Below are 18,986 nucleotides of genomic sequence, written 5' to 3'. Positions count from 1 at the left end.
AATTGGGAAGTCCGAATGATTTTTCAGTGGCTCAGAAAAAATTTGAAATTACAGTTGTATAAGAAAATTGTTATATTTTTATTCTCTAAATGAAATTACATAACAACAAAGGCTCATTAGTGTCAGACTATTTAGATATGTCTAAGAACCCAAAAGTAAACAACACTACACCTTAAAACTTTTGGAAGTCCGTCAGGCTTCCTAAAAACATAATTTTTGTTATATTTTGGCAAAATTCGAAGACCAAAAATGAGAATACAATAAAAATTTAAAATAACAATAACCAACCAAATGATAGGAATTGGTGTGCCTTCTCACTTTAATTTACACAAGTTGACTGAATTATAAATCTGTACAAGTCTTTTAAGTAAGCACTGAGCACATAGATGTTAAATTTGGAAGTTCAATGACCTTATGAATGGGATTTGTATACTTAACACTGAAATGACTCGAAAAATCAATTTCATCAAAGTCTTTTCCTCCCTTTTGAAATTTGTAAAATATCAGAAGCTTATTGTAATGAAGTACAAAACTTTTGATGGACCCACCTTTTGCAGCTTAGCCAATGCTCTGGAACCTATCTATAAATTTTAAAAATAGCTAGTACAAATACAAATGAATTGATATCCAGGTTTAAAAGGTGCCCAGACTTATATAACAATGCTGTTTTGATATTTAAATTAATTGGAAGATTTTTCTTATCTTCAGATGAAAGTAATATTCGTCTGAAATTCTTCTTCATTTTCCACCAGAATAATGAAGATATGACTGCAAATGTTTTGTTTTAAGTTGACAAGCGCCGTCTAACTCATGATACATGCATATATTTACTGTTGAAAATGTCAACAAAGCAGGTATTATCATGTAAAATGGCAGGAGCATGCAATAAAATGAACTAGAAAGTTGTAAGAAGTGTTTAGTTTTTAATAGGTACTCAATGGTATAACAAATCTAACTTTTTATAGGTCTCATTGATTTGTTCCCAACCTTACAAACTGTATCAATATCCACAAAAAAAGAGAAGAGTTGCAGGGTAAGAGGAAAGTTGAAATAGCAATAACTAATGTATAAACATTACACATTTCCCCCATCCCTCATAAAATCAAATTTGTCCATTGGCTTCTACTTTGTTTACAATTACAAGGTGAAACAAATTAGTAGCCATTGTAATATTGAAAATTGTTTCACTTGATAATTACATCTTGTGATGAAATTTAACTTGAATGACTTGAATATTACATGATAAACACAGCTGGATGAAATGGGTAAAGTCCTGATAGCAGTTTCTGGTGCCCAGTTATATAGTCCTCTTTTCCAGTGATGAATCTTTTATTTCATGCTAAGGGAAATTGCTCTCACACCAGACAGTCTGGTTTATGTCTTATTGTGGGCAGTAAACATTCTTTTAATTAAAAAAATAAAACAATTTGAGTTTTGGTAATGAGGAATTTTCTTAACATTCTACATGTATAATTAAAATCCATTCAGGTATTTCTCAAGATTAAGTTATTACTGATTTTAGAAAAAAGGACTATTCTCAATGATTTCTTAAAAAAATCAAAGGTTTCAGGTGAAATGAGCATTGCATCTAATTTCCCATCAGTCCTCCTGTATCATCTTATAGACCAGCCTCCTCTGAAACTGCTTGATACATGTAGATTGCTTTCATGTACCTTCGGTTTATTTTTTGAATCACACATACTTCAACTTCAGAATCAACAACTATGAGAGGACATGTATTACCTTTGTCTTTATCTCAAAAAGCTTTATTTCTCTAGTACTTAATCGATTTTCAAACCTGTTGACCAATGTTGGGAAAATATTTTTAGTTTTTAGAGAGATTCGAGTTCTGAGATGCTGTTTGTCTAAATTTTCAAAGGACAATTGGTTGTTGTGTAATTTTGTCACATTGTCTGTAAAATCTCATTGGTCAAAAGAAATGTTGTGACATTTCTTACATTATTCTTCTGTAACAACTTCGTAGACAGACAATAGTTGGAATATCTACCATGACACAGGTGCCAAATGATGCCTAAGTTTTCCTTTCTGAAATATTAAGAGAGAAAGAATCTAAAACTTCAGCTCATTGATTATGAAATTTCTCATATATCAAGAAATTTCATAATCATTCCCTACTGTTGTAGATCCTATATTTACATGTAGTTCAGAAAATAACTTTAGTAAATAGAAATAAATCTCTTTGAAATTGTACCAGATGGGTCATACCATCTGAAGAAAGCTAGGATAGATATTGAGGTTGTGACTTGAACCATTAAGAATTTAAGGGCTAAAAGAGGACAGAAGTAGACATTTTCTTGATGACTTCGTAATTTATCTGTCAGCTCAGTAAAGTCGTTCAGACTAGATAGATCTGTTTTCCATTGTGCCATAAGCACAGGCATTTGTTTTGTGAGGAAGAGGAGGTGACCACCATTTTTTTTGTATGAAGCAAATGCCTGTGGCCATTAGGTACAATTCAGCAAAAGAATACTGGGCTTTATTTTGGGGGTTGTGACTTGTACCGTTCAGGAATTAAGGGCCTACATGTGCTACTTTGCTTGTGGTCTATTTCTTATCTTGTCCTTTTTCAGAAATTTTTGCATTCCTTATCAGAGCTGTGTCAAGCTCGTATGGTGTGCCCTTGCTTCCACCAACTGTTCCAGGTAACAAGCTTTGCCCAGAGAAGAATTTTATTAAATTTTGATACAAAATATTTAGCTTATGGGCATACTTCATCAAAAGAGTTGATTTTGAGCCTGGTTAAAAATAGCTTATAAAATACCTAATTGATTTAGCTGATGCTTCAACAATAAATTTTATCTGTTATTACTAAGTTTACATTGTAGGTTTGAAAGTGGCCCCATTTGCATTAGTAAGACATATTATGTATGAATTACAAATTTTAGTTCAATAATTATTAAAACAATTTTTTACATTCTGCAAATAAGTGCTTACATACCCATGGTATAATTAAAATTGAGTTTTATAGATGGTATCTAACAATTTAAAAAGAAGTTTGTTAATCTAGTTAGATTAAATTGTCACAATTCATATCAAGCAAATAAAAGTTTCAATTTTATCAGATGTTATTTGTTATTGTTTTCATGGTCGAGTGATTCCATTATGAATGGTGTAATTGTTCTATGATCTACTTATGACCACACTCCCCTCTGGTTATTACATGTATTACTATGTAATAAAAATAGTGTATAAAACACTTATGTTGTAGTACCTTAGGATAGCCAATTGTCCTATCACTTTAATTGCAATTCCTTGTTCAGACTAGTTTGTTTGTTTATAAGAGGGAAAACAGACAGTTGTCTTTCTTTGTATTTACTTAAAGTTGTATGAAATAGGATTTAGGTGATTTTATTGTGGGTGAGACATTCCACAGACCTTTCATCATTTAAGAAAAGAAGCATGGATTTCAGGTGATTTTCTTCTGTTTTTTAAAATAATTTTTGAGAACATGTACTTGTATTAGACTTGTTACTTGTATTTTTACTTTTTGTTATAAAGTGTAATAGTGTTTAAGTGTAATGGTCAAAATTGTATGAAGTATAAAGATGGTATGTTTTCTTGTACATGCATGTACATTTTCAAATATGCTGCTAAGGTCTTTACTGTCTAAACTATATATACCAGTAACATATACATTGCATTAATTGCCCTTTATTGAAATTTTTATTTGTCGACATTTGGTTTCTCCGAGGAAACCATGTTGATACATGTATATGATAAAAAAATATTACAATCAAGAGTAATTGCATTTACATCTATTAATTGCTGTTATATGGCTACAAAAGAAACAATGACAAAGTGTTCATTCAGTTTTTTGAAGATTATTACATGTTCATGTGTTACATAGCTGAAAAGTTCAAGCTTTACATAAAAAGCATTGTGAAAATATACCCTTCTTTTCATCAGATTTGTAGCTTGTATACTACTTGTCATATTTTTGTTCATTGCATGAACAGTACATGTACATGTATTAGTACTGTGAAAGCACTTTAATTTGTGGATACCAATATTTGTGGATTAGGGAAAATACACAAGTTCCTGGATTCTTGAATTCATGGTTTTGAGGTTTTCAGTACACACATTAATGGAAATCTGCTTTTCGTTGGGAACCAAATTTCGTGGTCTGGCTCAACTATGAAAACCCCAAAAATTGGTTCCCCACAAACAATAGTACTTTCACAGTAATGAGTTTTCATATTTTATAAGTTATTTTAAACCATGTTTCTTTGCATTCTCTTTGTCTGTGTTAAAAGAGAGAGATTGTTACTTAAGTATTTCAACCTTCAAGTGTAATTGTTTGTAAAAATCAGGCAAAATGGGAAAATTCAGAAACATGCATGTCAAAACCCCACCAATCTGACAATAAAATATCACTCAAGGATGCTTTCTCTATTTGAAAAGACCATTATTTGATCTCTGCATCATTGAATTTGCTCGTAAATTTTTCAGTAGACTGTTAGAAAATTGAGGGGTTTTTTTTTGACAGAGTTATCTGCCCTTGAAATGTTCATTTTCAGTGTATTTCAATAAAATTGTAACTCAATGGTCCAGCATGATATGGAAAATCTTGTTTGTTTTCCTTGATTCTGATGATGCAAACAGTCAAATTACACTATCAAAATTTTTTTTCAAACCATGTTTCACCTACTGCCTGATTCCTACAGGGACTGTCACCTAAATTGAAAAAAAGACGACTGAATATATACTTTTCCAAATAAATTTTTGACTCTTCATATATATAAATATCTCCAGCTATATAATGATTATGGTGTCCCTCCATCATTCCTCCATTTTTTGTCGGAGTTTTCTCAGCAACTACAACTACTTATGATTATCACAGCCATTTGATTTTTTTTTTACAGAAGTCTTATATAGATATCATATGCCATATCAGTTTCAGACTGAAGTGAATCAACTTCCTATTTAGAGACTGTATTTTGACCAAAGGTAACTGGGGTGGGGAGCAGGGGTATCTTTTAGTGATCTTTGCTCACAATTTTTTAGTTTAAAGTTTTGGAAAAAAAGCTAGTATGTATCATTCTGCAGGACTAATATATAATAAACTAAATAATGCTTACTTTGTTCCCACACAAAGTTGGGAGGATATAGTATAAAGGCATCCTTTAATCTGTGTTGCCGTTTGTTTGTCCACATTTCCTGTAATAACAATACATGTACCTGCTGACACACCCTATGGATAAAGATGAAATTATATCAGAAAGTTAAGTTGAAGATAATTAATGTACATTGGTTGCAAAGGGAGATAATCCAACTAATGGGTTGAAGGGTTTTTTAACATTAACATCATGCAGATCATGTGAACTAAGAGAGGGATACTTAGTCAATCAGAAAGTAGTAATTAAGTCAGTGTTGGAGATTGCATCCAACCAAAGAACCAACCAAAAACCAACTATTTTGTTTTTGAGATACAACAATTTATGTTCATATATATTTATATCTGTTTGAAGATAATGCTGTTTTGTACAAACAAAATAGAGCTTAGATATAAGAACATTGACAGAACCTGCTGGGGAGGTCATTTTTTACTTATTAAAACATATTTGTTTCGTGTTAGAAAAATGTACTTAGTGCAATTATAAGAATGAGATTTATTGAATTATGCAACATTTGTTGAGTGGTAAGGTCATAGATTGTAAGAAAGTGTCCCAAAACTGTATACACAAGATTCATAATTTTGTTGTCCCCAAGCAACTAAGTTGCTGGTTGAATTTTGTCACGTTTAAACAACTTCAGTTGTTACTTGTTAACATAAATGGGAATTAAAAATGAATTGGTGTGTAAATTTCCCAATGTACTCAAACAAAATGTAAGTAAAATTCTGAACAGTTAAACTTTTATATAACATCACAGCTGATCAAGGTAGTTCTTTCACATAGGACTGAATTCATATAAATATTTGTATGAATTAAGAACAAAAGGTGAGGTAGTTCAGATTAAATTGGTTTATAGCTTTAAATCCTGATGCAGGTAAACTTTGAATTAATTCTATTGATGTTTTTGAAATGTTTTACATGTATGAACACAAAGTTTTGTCTTTATACATTGTACATGGAAACAGAAATTGTCCTTTTGTAGACGCCTCAAGGTCTGTTAAAATCAAACTACCTTTATTGTTGATAAGAAAATTTTATGGTTGTAATACCATTATGAAGTTCAAATATAACTGAACTCAATGAATTTGAATATTAATATCATCTGATTTTTTGCCAAAGTTTTCTGCTTACACTTTAGGCTGAGATAGTACATGTGTATATACATACACGTTAATCTCAAGTCTGATATTTCTATGTGCTAAATAGTGAAATAATGTCTACAATAAGTACAATGTAGCTTGTATAGAATTCCTCAGTAAATTATTTTGCTTTCTTCTGTTCCGAGACAGTGGTTAAAAATGTATGTGACTTTAACCACCAGGCAGCAATAACATTTCTGCGCGAGATTTCCTGCCATTTTTTATTTTCCAAATTTTCCACACTTTTCATGGTAGACACCTACATTATTCTTCTTCATCCTATTTTTGATTAAAACTAGTTCCCAAGTTTCTATGGTAAAATTAAGATTTTAATATGCTCACTTAAGGTTGTATGTTGAAAATCTTATTTACCAGCCTTTTTAGATTATTTGACGTAGGCCTATGTTTTTCCATTGATGTCATGACACTGTAATGACCATTTGCATTAATTTTTATTTCCACATAATACTCCATTTACCCTTGAATGTATATCATCCTGACAGTTTATAGTTGTTGTTGATATATGTACATGTAGTACATTTGTGTACATCAACTATTGACAGTGACATTTTCCATTATGAAGATACTTAGTTCTTACATTTGTAATAATCTAATTTTAATGTAAGTTGTCTATCAGATAGTTTACCGCGATACAAGTAATTTAACATCTCCTGTCCAGTGTTTTAGTTTATCTACTGGTGAAATATTTTTAAGTTTTATCATGTCAATTGACATACTCTATTGATAAATGCTTATGTATGAACAATCTCCAGCAGTGTTTCAGCTACAATGTAGGATTATAGTATGTATATTTCAAATATTTTTATTACATAATCTGTGGTAAGTTTGTGTTTGTGTTCTTGGTCGGATATCTACATATTATCTGACAAAAATAATCATAGTGATTTTTTCCAAAAGTTGTGTATGTTCATCTTTCTCCTGATCTGAAACATATAGTGTATGAGGCTATTTCATCCCAGGAATTTCAAATTCTTATAACACTTATTTTTTTTCAGAACTGACAATGTATCACCATCAGAACCCACAGAGTAGTGTAGGCCATCCTAAACGACGGAAAAAGAGGCCAATACATGGACAGAAAACTGTTGAAGTAACAAGAGGAAAGAGTGGTTATGGTTTTACCATCTCTGGACAACATCCTTGTGTTCTCAGTAATATTGTGAAAGACAGTCCAGCTGAAAGGGCAGGCCTCAAAGCAGGAGATTATTTAGTGTCAGTCAATAGTTTAAACATATCAAAGGCGCCCCATGACGATGTTGTTCGTATGGTTGGTACTAGTACAGGAACACTGATTTTACAGGTAGCTGAAAACTACAACAGTTCTGATTCATCAGATGACGAACATCAACATAGGACTAAAGCTCGTTATCCAAATCGTGTCCGTCAGAGAAATAGTTCAAAGCATGGTGAAAGAGTACTAGGAGAGTGTAATCAAAGAGAAAAGCATAATTCTCAAGAGCATAGACATAAAGATACTCATTTTGCAAAACCTGCTGATCCAAAGAGTGCCATATCACGTTCACGTGCTCGTCTTCATACACCTGTTGGTGCTGAAAATACATCTAGTAGAAATTCAGTTGATGCTCATCAGTTTGCAGGGCCATTGACTGTTGAAAGGAGGTCTGTGTCTCAGACTAGAGCATCACATGTTACTCCTTTAACACAATTGTCTCAAACAAAACAAACTTTGATCAAAAGTGCATCACAAAGTAGTAACTTTACACACCAAGCTACTGCCATGGGTCCAAAAAGGCATTATGGTAGTGTTGATCAGAACTTAAATATCAATGGTGTATCTAATCCATCAAGTGCCAAAAAATCATTTGCTAGCAATAGCATATCTTCTCTCTTAAAAACTTCTGTTGCCAACAGTTCTGCAAATAATGCATTTATTGCTATGGAGGAAGATGATGGAGAGGATGAAGAAAGCTTTCTAAATCAAAGTTTCCATGAGGCACGTGTCATTGTTGGTTATATAGGATCATTAGAGATGCCAAGTGATGCTGACAAACCACATATTAGGATTCAGTCAATCAGAAATGCTGTTAGAAGATTGCGAGTTGAACAAAAAATTCACACTCTGGTTTTAATGGAAGTCTCTGCTGATGGGGTAAAGTTGACAAATTCTATGGGGACACTTGTTGCTCATTATCCAGTAGATAGGATAGCATTTAGTGGTGTGACACCAGATGACAAAAGATTCTTTGGTATTGTGACACTACACAGTCAACCTGAGGACACTGATAGTGATGCAGGAAGTCAAGATGAATCAATATCAAGTGGTTCATGCCATGTATTTATGGTAGATCCTGAAATTAAGTCTCACAATATTCATGCTCAGAAAGCTAAGTCTTTTGGTTTTACTTGCACACCTACACCTGATCAGCATCACTGTGCAGAATTTCCCAAATCTGCTACACCTGTTATTATGTGCATCAGTAACTTGTATAAGGACAGACCTGGTGTGTCTAATGACAATGAACTAGCCCTGTCTCAGGCCTTTACAGATCCATCACGAGCTCCACAGAGAACAAACAGTAATAGTAGTAATAGTGACAGTGGGCTGGGATTTGGTGGGAGAGAGGAACCTGCCAATCAACCTTTCTTAGTTGTAGACATGCCTCCCCCTCCTAATCCTCCAAGTCAGAATGGATGGGCTTCAGTGAGCAATAGCTCACTACTGCATTGTTCTCCCGATAAACATACAATACCAACTCCTTGTAGAGGGGCACATAGATCAATGGTTGTGCAAGGAGAAGCATCTGCTCGCCTCAATCATTCTACAATGAGTGAAGATTTAGGAAGAGCAAGGAAAAAGATTGATCTCAAGGGACTGAAAGCTAATTCATCAGATGGACTCGAGAGACAAAATAGTGCAGAGAATCTAAGAGCAAGTATGAGAAAATTAATTCAACAGAGACAACGAAGTGGTTCTACTATCAGTAGTACTAGTGATCAGGAATCCAACACCTCAAATGTTAGTGACTTCCAGAGGTCTTTGTCTCATCCTGATCTTCAAAGATCAAATGCCGCCCCTTTTAAAGATCCTTCAGATCAAAGTTTTGGTTTTTGTCCAAATAATAGCAAGATAGACCCACACGATGACGATAAACTTAGCCCACGAGCCTGTCTACCCCCACCATTTTCCCAGCTGAGATCCCCGTCAGCTCCACCAATGTTACACCATGATGATAGCTTTGATGACCTACCAGCAGCGGAGACGAGTGGCATGTGTAGTTTGATAGAGAGGTTTGAGCAGAATCAAGCCTTCAGAATATCATCACCTGTTGACCCCTCCAGGAGGTTCTCTGATGGTACACCAATACAGCAAAAACAGGTAAGAGTAATTATGAAACAAAAGCATTGAAAGGTAGGTAAGATATTAATGTAGAAGCAAAAACTGAATTTTGGCAAGGTTTGGTTACATTATAGAATTTAACTTCCAATTTTCTCTGTAAAAAATTGATAGAAATTAGACCTCACTTTTACAGCACACTTTGGAATACTTAATCATTACCCCAGTATATATGATTTCCTATGATGATCATACTGACTGTAATGTCATCAATACAGAGGAGAATAACAGTTTTGTAGGTTTTGACACAAGTATAATCAGTAGTACATCATGTCATCTGACTTTGCTGTGTGACTTGTGATAGTTTATAAAACTGGCATTTTTTTTAATGAACTGACAGGTAGTCAATACCGATTTTAATCTTTCAATAGTTGCTCAACTTACACAAAACAGAAATTTAGCACTCTTTGAGCAATAGTTCCTTCAAAGTATCTTTTCTTTATGGTAATTGTTATTTATTGTAATGTTTCAGCTTAAATGACACTAGATTAGAATTATCCATTAGTATGCATTAAAACTTAAGTATGCTTTGGTACAGTGTTTATGTTGGTGGTAGTATACAGTATAACTCAGAAGGATTTTGATAGTTCTTTGTGTGCAATTTTTTGTCTTCAAGAAAGGAAACTTCTATTTGTTTTACTGTTTCTAGTAAGACTTAAAATATAGAAAAATGGGGGACAGGCACATCATCTGCTTTGGTGTAGCTTTTTATTAAAACTTATGATAATGCATGTGGGTCTGTTAAAATAATTGATGCTTATTAGAAACTGCAATAAAAGTAACTTTAAATCAAATTAGAAGTTTTTTGTTTACATGCCCCCACCAAGCCATATTATAGCAAGGCCTTTTGATGAGTTCTTACAAAGATGATCCTTTCATCTGATGAATTACTTTTTTTTACAAACAGTTTAAGCACCCTTTAACCCTTCATAAATAAATAACATTGACTTTCCACATCACCTACTTGTATTATTTTTATTCAGATTAAGTGGCTACTTCTTACATAAGTAAATAAATTTCCTGAATCATGATATGACCTTTTTCCTGTACAATACAGGATACATGTAGTTTCTTAACATACTGTGTTTTCTGTGGGAAAATTTGTATTTGTGTTTTGAGTAGTATATAAACAAAAGATTTATTTAAAAGATAAAGAACTATAAACTTAATATGGAAAAGTTCTACCAAAACTATAATGATGAAATCGTGGGGATAGATTCTGGGCCAGAAGTTGTGTTGAGGAGAACAGCTAGTGTGGGTGATGAAGTTAATGATGATGATGATGATGATCAAAAACCTGTAGAACTGAGAAGTGCATTGTTTGAAGCTATGAATATTCATCCAATACCACACAGTAGGATTATATCTCCAGCACAACTTCGTCGTTTCTATAGTCAAAAACGAACCACTAAATTCAGGCAGGGAATTCAGGTAGTTGACCTACATGAACATGTATTTCACATCTTGTAACTGGTATTAAGGAATGGTTGTTTTTCATTCAATCTATTATGTACTGTTTTGTTTTCAACCTCTCTTCTCTTCTCTCTTACATGTACATGTTTTGTTCTTGATCAGAGTTACCTTTCTTGCTACATGGAAAAAAATCAGAGCAATTTTTTTAAACTTCTCTTGCTATAATTTCTATTCACTTGTTTGTAGTGATAATTGCTTGGTTGTTCAGCCTGAGTAACTTTACTTATATTCTATTTAAAAACCTTAAATGGACTTTTCCTTCTTGTGTTTTTTTGTAATTCATTATTTATTACATGGACATTAGTACTTGTAAGTTGTCTGTACAGAAAATTCTGATATATACTGTGAAATTACTTATATTCATGGGTGTCAATTTTTGTGCTTTAGGAGAAACACACAAGTTTGTGGATTCTTGAATTCATGGTTTTGATAATCCTGTCATACAATTTAAAATAAATAATCCTTTTTGTTCGGAATCAAATTTTCGTGGTTTTCATTACCCACGAAATCCACAAAAAAATTGGTACCCCAAGAACAATAGTACTTTAAATGTATTGATGTCTCTTTCTGTTTTTTGAAATAATAAGTAAAAGAGCAAACTATCTCATGCTTTTGGTTTATATTTGTATAAAAAGGAATCACTTATAAATGAGAAAAGAAAAGGGTTTGGCATACATTGTTTTTTGTTGTTTTGTAGTATACTGCTCCTGAACAAATCAGTGAGTGCATTGTATTCTTGTATACACAATATATGTTGTCATATAATGACAGTGATTGAGTTGTCATCATTGTCTGTTGTACACATTTGATGTCTCACTAAAACTTTAGAATAAGTGTATATGTCTCTTAGAAAATGTGCTACAGTCAACTGGCCTCAATATAGAGACTGGGTTTGATATTGGGGGTTGTGACTTGAACTTTAGAAATCATAGGGTCAAAAAGAGGCCAGAAAAAAGCATTTCTGTCATGACAAAAACTTGAGTGAAAATGTATGTATATCTACAAGTTACAAGGCAAGATGTCAAACCACAAATGAAAAGCTGGACTGACATTGGAGGTTAAACATTTTAGGATTAAAGGTACGGCTGCCAAAAACAAGTATTTCCTGGTTTCTCAGCAATAACGTATTTCTTTTGTGTTATTGCAAATTTAATGTTCTTGAGCACTTTCATGTAGGTCAGAAAACCTATGCTGTGCCTGTTAACAATTGAAATCATAATCCAGATTCAGAGCTGAGTTCAGTTTCAAGGTTGTGTCTACTGTCCCAATTGTTCAGGATTGACCTCAGCAGTTTGTATCAAGCTGTGTCCTGTGAACCCTAAAATGCATTATTTTACTTCCAATAGTCGTGATTTGTTATTTTATTAATAAAGTTTTGTGAAACAAAGAAACTGTTATTAATTCAGAGTTGTACAGTGGGTGGCAACTTGGTGGCTGCCAAAAATTATCTGTACAATATCAATTTGAGAAGTATTTGGCAGATTCTGTTCAAGTTTAGATGTTTTTTTTTTTCATTTACAAAAATGATGGAGGTTTTGATTTTGAACAGATATGAAATCCATTGAATCCATCTTCAACAAAATGTTCATTAAATCCTCTACACCCTGGTCTAGTGGTGGGTAGTGTTAGAGGTGTTGTCAAACACCCTGGTCTAGTGGTGGGTAGTGTTAGGGGTGTTGTCAAACACCCTGGTCTAGTGGTGGGTAGTGTTAGGGGTGTTGTCAAACACCCTGGTTTAGTGGTGGGTAGTGTTAGGGGTGTTGTCAAACACCCTGGTCTAGTGGTGGGTAGTGTTAGAGGTGTTGTCAAATCTGACTGTTAAAAAACAAGTGAATTTCTTTATAAATTTCTATATGCTGGTTGCACAGCTGCAATGGTTGAATATAAATTTAAAATCAATTACATATAGGTTTTGATGTTACATGTTTTATAACAAGTTGTAGCATATCTTCAATGTCTTCTGAGCCTTAGTCTTATGAGAAACGTGATATTTCTTAGCTGTAACAATCATATTTCTTACCGACTTCCTCACTCAGAGTAGGATTGTATTTGATAATAGATAAAAGATGTCATGTAATTGGCCCATCAGGTTTAAATCTGCAAGTTAAAGTTAATTTCCATATACAACTCAGATTTAACTGTAATACTTAGATAAGAAACTTGATCAATCCTTTTAGGCTTACCAAATTATACATGCATATTGATTTACACGATTACAAGAGAAACTATTTACATGTAGGGGAAAAGTATTATTTTGATGGTACATTGTGTTTCCATTGTTATACCAGTACATTTTTTTGGACTATGATATGTTGTATTCTTGATCTAATATTGATTTAAATGGCGAGATATAAAAAGGTTTGTTTATATTTATTTTTTTGTAGGGAAGTAGATTTTATTGAAAACATAATAATTTACATAGGCTTTGAATTGTCTCTTCTGGATTTGACCTTTAGACTAGGATGATATTGTCAACTGTTAGATTTTGTTGAGGAAGGCCGTAGGTATTATCTCTGTAAATTTCTAATGCTTTATTGAGAGATGGAAAGATAATTGGGGGTTTTATTACTGGTACCCTTTCATTTTTTAGAAAATACTAGTATCTTTCAAAAAGGAATTTTCAGGCTCCAGCATTGTGACCGTTATAAAGTTATAAAGTTTTCTTGATGCCATGTACATAGTTGTAGTATTCCCCTACTGGTTTTTTTTTTTCTGCAAAATTTCGAACTGACAAAAGTGTAACTAGATTCCCTGGGTTTACTTCATACAGTTTTTTTTTTATTTTAATGTACTGAAAAGCAATCCTTTAACCCATGTACGAAGATGTATCAGCTTAGTGTTTAATTGAAAAAATAGAGGTTATTGCCAGATTGACTGAGTTCATTTGTAAAATGCAGATATCTTTAAGAAAGTCATTGACTAGTACTAGTAGGACCATTGATGGGTGTCCAAGTAGTCCAGTAAATTTAAATAGTACTCAGAATATTCTATTTCTTATCGGTGATCAAATTATCTTGTAACTAAATCTGTGCATTGAAATAACTCAGTTGATTTGCATTGATATATAGTTGTAATTTTATTGAAGTATTGTTACATCAGCCATGTGAGTGGAAAAATTATTACCAATCGTCTATTCATTTCACTGTTTATCAACCTTGGTGTTAAAGTTTTAAGTCAATCTTGTTGTTTGAACAAATTCAATTTGATATATCTGATGTATTGTTGGTACCCAGAGCGTTAATAAAGCCTCTTCTGTATTCATGGTACTTGTATGGTTACTGAACCATTGGCACACAACCAAACAAAGTGTTGTGGATTTAAGACTTTATAATTGTATAATCCTCCCATGATTCTAATCAGTAAAGTGGATTGTCAAAATTTGTGTAAAGAGGTTGTTTCAGATAGCCATCTCTTGCTTCGATGGTTGCTACTCTCATAGTAGAGTATCATGATATTGTTCTAGGTTATCAATGTTTGTCAACTTTGGTTGGTATTTTGGCAGGGAAAAGGGTTGTCTATAGAAGATAGTGATTTTAGTATTGACATTATCAGCATTTAAAGTATCCAGAGTAAACTATTCCATTTTAGTCTGTGACAAATGTCTACACCTATAGGACAAATGTTGTACTCACTTGGAATATATAACATACTTATGAAGTTTAGTGGTTTTTAAAGCGCATACGTATGAGGTACTTGCAGTATACCTCTCTGTTATGGAAATCTAAGGATAAGCTGTTTATAAAATAATGTGATCTGACAGATTAGAAATGGGTGATTTGTTAGGCTGGAAGTCAACTTTTAGACCCTACCATACAATAGGTACTGGGAGACGTAGTAGGGTATCAATGGATTCTGTATTCCGTCCCAGTACCCCCGGTCCGGTTGAAACTGTCACCAAAGCTTTTATATCACGATTCAGAAAACAGGTATAGTTTTTTTTTTTAATCTTTATCATGTTTATCATTTCAAAAAGTTTTATATAAAGGAATGTATTGTTATCAATATGTAATTTTTTTGCATTTGGATAAAAATTCTATGCAACAATAGCTTTTTATGCTTAAAGTTTTCTCATTACTCGACCATGTGGTACCAAAACAATTAACATTTGCCCTACTGATGTGTATTTTTGTAAAGTCAAGGCAATTTTTTAAATTGTTTAAAGTATCAAAGTCAAACACTTATATTAGTTTGTAAGTAAAATGAGAAACATACTTGACTTCAGTCTTGGCAAGATACCAACACAATATTCTGGAGTCGACTGTTTATAGCTTTCTGTCAATCAGGGTATTCAATATTTAGACTGAATTTGAATTAAGTTTGATTTATTTGTTATGGTAGAAAATCTTATAAGTACATATAGAATAACAACAGTCTAAATATATGACTTTGATATGTAGAAGAATAATTAATCTGTTTTTTACAATCTCAAGCCTTTACATTAGAGGAGGAAACATCAGCTATTACATTCAGTAATGTTATTTTCATTTGTATTTGGAATGTCTTTCTTTCTAGCAGGTGTAACTGTGAAAGTTAATTTATTTGGAGTTGTCAATTTTTGTGGTTGTCCAAGTTTCATGAGTTTGTGGACTTATTTTCACTTATTGCAGCAAAGTTTTCATCACATGATCATTTTTATTGTCCTTTGTTTTGACTTAATATCTTACTGTTTACTTACATGTTGATTATATTGTGGTTCATGATCTGACACATCCTTTAGACTCAAACACTCAAACTCTAATATTTTTCCTGGAACTGGATATATCTGTAGTTAACGGTACGTTGTTACCAGGTACTGTTTGTGCTGCTCTAGTTTTTTTGTATTACTAAGTTTTGAGGGTTTTATAATATTTGATTTATTTTTCAAAAATTCTGTATATGGTTAATGTTAAGATATTTTCTGCATACCCTTGTTTTACTGGTTTGTTGATTGATAGTAGTTTGAGGTTTCAACAAATATGGCCTCAACTTCTGTATATCTAGAAGAATTTTAAGACAAAGCATACCCTATATATGATAAAGATGCATTCATTTTATGTAAAATTATATCAAAAACTGGATTTAAACACTTTAAACACTAAATTTGCATTTACAGCATAAAACAAAGTGTTTAGTCATCTTAAAATCATCGTACAAGCAATACATGTTTGTTTACTATAAACTTGCAATTACTTTTACAAGTCCTTCTTTTTATAACTAGTAGTTCTACATTCAAGGCTTACTGCTTTTTTGAGGACAAATCGTTAAAACTACATACTAGAATCTGTATATGTAGCTGAAATGTAACCTTGTGTTGCAGTATGAAATAGTGAATATTTAAAAAAAAATTGAAGCAAAAAGCATGATGCCCTTACATGTAGCTGGCACATGAGATTTTGGTGAAAGTTCATGAATTCACCTACTGTTCATTATTACTCTAGCACATTTTGTATGATAATGGGTCTTATTAATAAAGTATCAAGCTGTAATATGGTTATAGAGAAAGAAAAATGCCTTTATAAAATTTTCATTGCTTCAAGTATTATTTTTTACTTGTCATAATCATGATAATTTAGGATTCAACTGGAGTAATTTCCCCTTGACCAATTGAATGTCAAAATGAACACGACTTTTATAGTACATTCTTATATTTTCTATTGTTTAGTTCTAGTTAAGTAATTACTGGTAGTTCCAAAAATAAACCCTAGTATATGAATTCAAAAATAGTTAATGTATTGTTATTAGTGGAAGAAAAGAGTTTATTGTAATCACAATGAATGAAATTTATATTACTTAGATTGAAAAATTAAAATCCCTTTGTATCCAGAATGATAAAATTGCAATATTCACAGCACACCATTGAGACAGTATTAGATCTCCAGAAAGTAATTCTTAAGTAGCAGTCTTTGAAAGAATCAGGCAGTGGATGAAACATGGTATGAAAAAAATTACTATGTTAAAAGTTTAGTTCGACTATTTGCACCATCAGGATTAAAAATAGTACAGAAAATGAACATTTTAAGGGTAGATAACTCAGTTAAAATAATAAATAATCTGTTATCATAATTTTACTGTTAATGCAAATTATTTTTTTTTGTGGACAATTTTTAAAATTTTGGAAAAAGGTGAAATGGAACAAAATTTATATTTGTGTGTGAAGTCGGATCAGGAGTATGGGTTGACATTCAATTTATACATATGATGGAAAAAACAGTCCTTGATATTAAATATGAAAAGTGCAAATGTATGATCAGAATTTTATTTTACATTATTTAATCTTTGAAATTTTGTTCATGCCTCAATTTTCACAAAAAAAAACCCAGTGCTAAAAGCAGTTTAATTGATATTCATATTTTTTTGCCATTTTCCCGTTACCCTACCAGTACACCTGGTCCATGCTGCCAGTTTTTAGTGGAGTCCGAGTTGCTCATTTACTTTTGTTACTTTGTATGTATGATTTTAGTTACTTTATGTTCTTTGTTGTGTATGTCTGTTTTCCATGTCTGGTCTTTGTCCCTGGATTACATTCTTTTGATTACCGCTATAACCTTGGTTCCCTTGATTACTCTTGCATGATTCATACGAAATTTACACATAACTATTGTCTAAGAGTGAAAGAAGGAAATACATGTAGTATGAATCTAAGGCCTTAAATATAAATTATTATCAAATGAAATATTTCTAGTCAATTCCTGCAATAAATATATTCTTTTTACAGGGTTTTTTGACAAAATTCATATGGTCCACTAAATACATTGAAGTCACTGCTCATATTTCTCATCATATGCAGTAAATTTGTCAAGTATTACTAGATTTTGTCTCCGATATTTTTAAAGATAAACTGCTTCCATAGCTATTTAAAATGATTTAATAAATGTATCATTTGTTTGATAGTGTACAAATACACTTTCCAAGTCCAAAAGTTATTTCCCTTGAAATAAGACCAAATTGACCTTTTTTATTGGTTTTTGGCTTTTGGTTAAAGTTATGCTTTTTGTTGGGGATTTTTTTTTTATAAAATTAATTATAAAAAATTTTGTGATTACATAGTTGGTTTTCATTATTCATGAAATTATATTTCTTTCTATTTAGAAGTTTGTGAATTTAAGGTTTTGAGAACTAAATCAGTTTAGGTTTTGATTTTTTAAAGTGGATAATTAAAGAAGAATAATGCTTAAAAATCATTGTTTTTAAGGTTAACCCCCCATGGCCAATAAATCCTGTATTCTATAAAGTGCCAATCCATTTAAAATTCAGACACTGTCTAAGGTAGAGATGATTCATTTTATAGAAACCCACTGGACAAAGGATGCTTTTTTGGTCATGCTATATTTTTTATGTAACGATAGTCCTTTCTGTATATAGATCTGTATTTTTGAGAAAACCATACGTTCATATCCCACTAAATTAACCAAATCACACCAAATCAGGAACAATAACTCTTGCAAAGTGTCAATTTCATAAACAATATACATATATATAATTTTTATCTTGAAATAGCAACAACATAATATCCAACCAAAACTGGTTATATGGTATGTGAATGTTTCTGAATAGGAAATAAAATTGAATTTGGTGGGGTTTTGACATATACAAATCTTGTCCTGCCTGAAATTTATAAAGACTGCTACATATCAATAGGTGAAAGAAAAAAATATATTTAAGAGTTCAAGTTTAAGGAATATACATCATCATGACATGATATTTTTTCTGTGTGATTTCAGGTTTTATACAGCCCTATACATTATACGTAATGATATACACAAGAGTAAATCTACACATTTATATCCCATGTGGTCTTTGTATTCAAAACTTTAAATACTTGAAAATATTGATTCTAAAACCCTGCCGGATTTAGAAAGCATAAACCAACATTTAAATTTTCTT

At 32.1% G+C, this 18,986-nt stretch overlaps 1 protein-coding gene across 4 annotated transcripts in view; it reads left to right on the top strand.

Annotated features, from left to right (window-relative positions):
* Nucleotides 1-18,986, top strand: part of LOC148621999 (regulator of G protein signaling 12-like) — a 36,259-nt gene that overhangs the window by 941 nt on the left and 16,332 nt on the right. For 2 of the 4 annotated variants that reach the window (XM_088571448.1, XM_088571445.1), the window contains exon 2: nucleotides 7,291-9,632. In XM_088571448.1, coding sequence (XP_088427574.1) covers nucleotides 7,299-9,632 — 2,334 coding nt within the window. In that variant the 5' untranslated portion in view covers nucleotides 7,291-7,298. Of the gene's footprint in view, nucleotides 1-3,282; nucleotides 3,432-6,985; nucleotides 7,077-7,290; nucleotides 9,633-18,986 lie in introns of those variants that run through there. The other 2 variants (XM_088571446.1, XM_088571447.1) reach the window with 2 other exon arrangements.

This window comes from Perna viridis, chromosome 3 (genome assembly GCF_037379345.1).
Source record: "Perna viridis isolate PV_CMFRI_1.1 ecotype Kerala chromosome 3, ASM3737934v1, whole genome shotgun sequence".
Taxonomy (NCBI): Eukaryota; Metazoa; Mollusca; class Bivalvia; order Mytilida; family Mytilidae; genus Perna; species Perna viridis.
The sequence above is the reverse complement of the archived record's forward strand: the minus strand, read 5'-3'. Positions and strand labels throughout refer to the sequence as shown.